Source organism: Pocillopora verrucosa, chromosome 4 (assembly GCF_036669915.1).
Source record: "Pocillopora verrucosa isolate sample1 chromosome 4, ASM3666991v2, whole genome shotgun sequence".
Classification (NCBI taxonomy): Eukaryota; Metazoa; Cnidaria; class Anthozoa; order Scleractinia; family Pocilloporidae; genus Pocillopora; species Pocillopora verrucosa.
Window position 1 is genome coordinate 22105065 of NC_089315.1, and position 4961 is coordinate 22110025.

Consider the following 4961-nt stretch of genomic DNA (forward strand, 5'->3'; position numbering starts at 1 on the left):
TAACGTTTTGTAAGTACTTTTATTTGAATTTTTCCGGCTTTTTACATCATTTCAGTCTTGTTTGCGAGATTAATGATAACAAAGTAACTTACTAAACTTTCGTGTTAGTTTGTACTTATCCATGAGGACTTCTGAACGAACTAAAAACTGTACCTCCGTTAAGTAAATGTTGTTGTAATTATTGTCTTTTCAGGAGAACACGGTCGCATCACTATAAAGTGTTTAATTTCCTTTATTGTGAAAATTTGATCTAATGGATTATGTCGGTGAAGTATAAAAAGTTACGTGGTTATTCCATTTTAAAGTAATGAATAGTGTCGGTTTGTTGTTTTTTGAGACAAGAGATAAACTTCGTTTGAGTTCAAGATCTCAGAAAAATTTGTCCGTTTTTCCATTTCTATTAACATGCACGCTATTTGTTACTGACGTATTTCTGACCATTCTCTTTATATCCATAGCATAAATTTAGCTTTCATAAATTATTGATTCAGCGCAAAAGCAAACTATACAGTTATTAGAAACAGGAAGAATACTTCACTACTTTGACCCTGAAAATTCATAAGAACTAAAATGTTACTGACTGAGTTTCATCCCTGTTGAGGTTTTGGTGATTTCTAATCTTTTCTTACAGAATAATTCTCACTTTTTCTTCTTGTATGTGGTACCAGGGCGTTAATATTGTTTTAGTTTATGGATAATACAGTTATTGAAATTGCTAGTTGAAAATGTACTTGCTTAAGGTATGTTAGCACCTTAGGGTTTGTAAGTTCCAGGCGGGGCGAAGCGAAAAAGCCTTGGAAGTATTCACGGCTTCATTAATGAGCTTCCATTGACAGTCTTTCAAAAGAAAATTTACTAATAGCGCAAATAGGCATAAAGTACATCTTAAATAAAGTGCGTTCTTATTTTATATTGGGTAAAGCTTAATACTCTACCAAGGCGAAAACCTTTCGTGATAAAATGTCTTGCAATTTTTTTGTAATATAAAAATCTAATATACTACAAATGATCGTAAATTCATCGAGAATTCTATGATTGTTTTTCGGTAATTTTACAATTCTCTTTTCAGCCAAAAGAGTTCTTATATCCACTGACTTAGCTGAAAGGAAATACTCATATCAAAATGCTACTATTTGCGCCCAAGTTCTCGCACTTTTCTATAGTGCTTCACCTTGACATTTCAAGTTAATCTTTGGCTATTTCAACTGTTTGTCAAAAACAATATTCTTCGTTGACTTTACATCGGTGGACCGTTCTCGTTCTATTTTTTCTCTTGCTCGGCAAGGTAGCGTAAGTCGTGAACTAATGGTACGATGGAACGAATTCAAACGCAGACATTGAAGAGGCGTGTGACTTCGCCTTCATTCTTAACGCTTCCAGCGCCATCTTAGGTTGTTCGGCATGGCTTGAGAAAGCGGCGCCTTGGCAAGGCCAAAGCGTACCGTTGTGCATTGGTAGCTGCGATGAAGACATGTAACTAGAGTTTGTAGCGTTGAGAGAAGTCAAAATGCCTGGATATGTGTGGTGATGGGCGCTCACAGGAACTGCACCCGGTAAACCAAGGAAGTAGTTCGGTGGTCCACAGGGAATACTTGGTCTGGGAGCAATTGGCAGGTGCGGTCCAAGTTTTTCGCTTTGATAGCGCACTTTTTTCGTAAAACTCTGCGACGGGTTTTGTCTCTTTCGCCATTTGGCTCGTCTGTTTTGAAACCAAACCTAAAAAGTGAGAAAAAACAAGCTGAATCTCAACGAAATTTCTCCGTGTTCCTTCAAATAAGAGGGAACTCCAACTTGTATGATGTGAGTCAACAAAAGACAAACAATTTAATGGTTTCCACAAAGAAGCATTTAAAACGTGTTCGGATGACAAAACTCGTCTCTTTTATCTCTAAATCAAAAAGCAGAAGTACTGTAATATAGTCAGTTGAAGGATAGAAATGATGTTTAGAACTTGGTCTGAGAAATGCCGGGGTAAGTGAATACACTTATACAACATTGAAGACAAACATTCTCGATGACCGATCGAAGTCCGCGGTGTTTAATTGTACATCTCAATATCGAAAGAGCTATGTATATATCGTATTAGTGGAAAAGTTACAAAATAACGGCAACAGGAAGTCTCGACAACAGCATGAAAAGACGGTTCAGATTGAGATATTGTAAAAGACTTAATGTTTTTGGTCACCAGTAATTTGCCACTCAGTGTTTTTTCGTGAGTGTCATGAAATTTGTTTAAATTTTTCGTAGAAGGACTCATAGAAGAGGAAACAGCACATCGATCGATCCATTTACTTTGCAGCAAAAATTTTTTAAAGGATGCACAAATCAAGCGCTGGCTATTAAAAGGCAGAATACTCAAAGTAATCTTATCTTCATCAAAAATACACGGACATAAATTTTACCTTACATTAGACAATCGATGGTATATAATTTTCCACTCATTTTAGTGTGCTATTTAGTGGAAAATCTTTCCAACAGAAAAACAGCTTTTCGAAACTCAAGAGAGAGAGAGAGAACTCGAATTTCTGCTTGACTCAAAACATCGAAGTCTGCAACTTTGGCAGAGTATTTTGCAGCAGTGTGCTAAAATCACTGGTGAAATATCGTGTGAAGCCTTTATTCTTGGTAATGTGTTATTGGCAATATATTCATACTTTTAAAGGTGGAAAAAAGAAATTCAATTATGCACAAATTCACTAAGCTTGAAGCTATATCGTCGATCACACAATTTTCGCTAGTAATATAATCTTGCCCGGCGTCCTAATACAATTATGGGCCTACTATTACACAAGGCTATCGTTAACGACCACACCCGTTTACGTTTTATCTCATACATTATTTTTTCTTTTGGCGAAATTAAGATATATTTTCTGTGAGATTACTTTCTTCACACGCAACATGAAATCGCTTTCGATGAGCTCTGTGTATTCAAAGATGAGGCTCAAGCATAGAGATGGGTGTTTTTAATTATTGTTAAAACGATTTACCTGGATTCGCGCCTCGCTGATGTTAATCTTGGCAGCAAGCTCTTCTCTGAGGGCGATATCTGGGTAATGCTTTTTATCAAATACTTTTTCTAGTTCTTGCAATTGTTGCTTTGTGAATGTGGTACGATTTCTACGTTGCTTTCTCCTCACTGTAACAGAGCTTTCACCATCAGCATGTCCTTGGGGATCTGATGGTGCTTGGAGGTCTGCCGATGGAGTCTGATAACTTCTGTAAACCAAGGAGGGGACTATAAAGGGAAGTGTTTAGAAGATAGTTAAAGTCATATTCGACACTGTCTTTTTTGACAGGCCTGGGTTAAAGGTTTTGGACGTTCCCTGGCTAAAATTAATGTTGTTTTCAAATAAAGACAGATAAACTGTGCTTACACTTAGAGGAGGAAGTTGCCAAGCTCTCGATTCCTAAGACATCACTGACTACATACTGGCTATGGGGTTTGCCCAGACCAAGAGATTGCTCCATGGCTTAGTTACAATGAGTGACCGCTATATTCAGTGGTACGTGTGCGAAGACTGAAGTCCGTGCAATTCTGATCCTTACAACTCGCTCTCTTTGAAACTTATTAGCTACACGAGCTGATTAGGGCCTTGGCGCTAATTGTTTTTGGCTGTGGAGCAGCTGCAATGATGCATGAATTCAACATCATAGCCACAGCGTTCGTAGAGAAAATTGAAAATTAATATAAGCCCTGTTTGAATGCATACAATGGTAAATTTTATTACTAATGCCAAAGCAAGACCTTAAGACACCTGCCATACGCGTGTCTAAGAAATACCCTTCGAGGTTTTATTTGTATACGCCTAACATAAAAGCCATCACTATCAATACTAATGTTCTGTGAATAATAAGACAATTTTAGTAATGATAAAACGACCGGTTATAAGATATCTTAACAGTGTTTGGAGCACTTCCTGTAAAACAGGCCGCCGTTTAGCGTTGAACAAGCATTTGTAACATTTTTGCGAGCAAGCGCGGAAACCGACAACGCTGTAAGGAATGCGAGTTGTTCTAAGCGAGGATTTTTGGATGTCTTCCTCAGAAAATGAGTGGGATTCCACATTTTTAATTAATCAGTATAAATATTCTTCGGAATCGTGCGCTCAATTTGATTTGGTTTTCTTAGTTATGACTCAAGCTAAATTGGGATGGCTCGGTAAACATTATCAATAAAACCGGACTGTCATGGTTCAGAACAATTTTAGCTTCCCGCTAATGGACATTGTAATTTGCAAAATTAAAAGAGCATCATTTCATTTAATGGTCTTACTTTGTCCTCGAAATCATTAAAACCGTTAATAGATGTGAGCTGCAAAAAATGAAATTGCATGGCAGTTCATTTTCAAATATCGCTGGTCATAATGTTAAAATTTAAATAAAGATGTCAATAGAGATATTTATGTTGTGGCGCCAAAGAATTTAAGTTTGTTAAAAGATAAAAACATTGAGGTAAAAATGCCATTAAAAATTGCTAATATCATTGTAAAGAAAAAACCGACCCATTTTCGATATGAGACATGAAAATGATGTATTAAAAATTGTATGTAGAGTCGCATTTTACAACATCTCAGGTGTCCTTATGGAAAACCTCCCTCAACACATCCGCCAATCAGAAGAGAAGCTAAACGTGACTCGATAACAAGCGCTGTTTAAAAGACTTTTTCTTTTGCGAAGAAAGTCAGTTTACGATAATAAGCAGATGGTATTTTAGGTCTTTTTGCATTGAAATTCAAGACAGTACGCCTTTCAGAGCGTAGTTTTTTCGTTTTTAATCCTCAGGCGCTGCTTCTGGGAAGGTTGTCGTCAATTCTTTTTCATATCTGTTACTTCTCATTTCGATCGTTTTTATTTACTCTCGAGTTTTGCTCATGCAAGGAATTGCTCTAACATGATAAAGGATTAACATTAGTATTATAAAAAATTGATTAAGACTGGTTTAAAATTGCAAGTTGGAAATT

The 4961-nt window shown here is 36.6% G+C and overlaps 1 protein-coding gene across 1 annotated transcript; it reads right to left on the minus strand.

Moving 5' to 3' along the window:
* Positions 1 to 3566, minus strand: LOC131778820 (retina and anterior neural fold homeobox protein 2). The gene is made up of 3 exons (XM_059095288.2): positions 3375 to 3566; positions 2988 to 3235; positions 1 to 1716 (listed from the first exon to the last, which is right to left on the minus strand). The coding sequence occupies exons 1-3, from the start codon at positions 3466 to 3468 to the stop codon at positions 1303 to 1305; spliced, it is 756 nt and encodes a 251-aa protein (XP_058951271.1). The 5' UTR covers positions 3469 to 3566; the 3' UTR covers positions 1 to 1302.
* Positions 3567 to 4961: the final 1395 nt, after the last annotated feature.

Excerpts from the sequence above, each read along its gene's own strand:
- LOC131778820 (XM_059095288.2), bottom strand. The coding sequence starts at position 3,468 with ATGGAGCAATCTCTTGGTCTGGGCAAACCCCATAGCCAGTATGTAGTC. Across the intron at positions 3,236-3,374 it reads GGCAACTTCCTCCTCTAAGT|TCCCCTCCTTGGTTTACAGA; the intron begins GTAAGCACAGTT and ends TTCCCTTTATAG. Across the intron at positions 1,717-2,987 it reads TCAGCGAGGCGCGAATCCAG|GTTTGGTTTCAAAACAGACG; the intron begins GTAAATCGTTTT and ends CTCACTTTTTAG.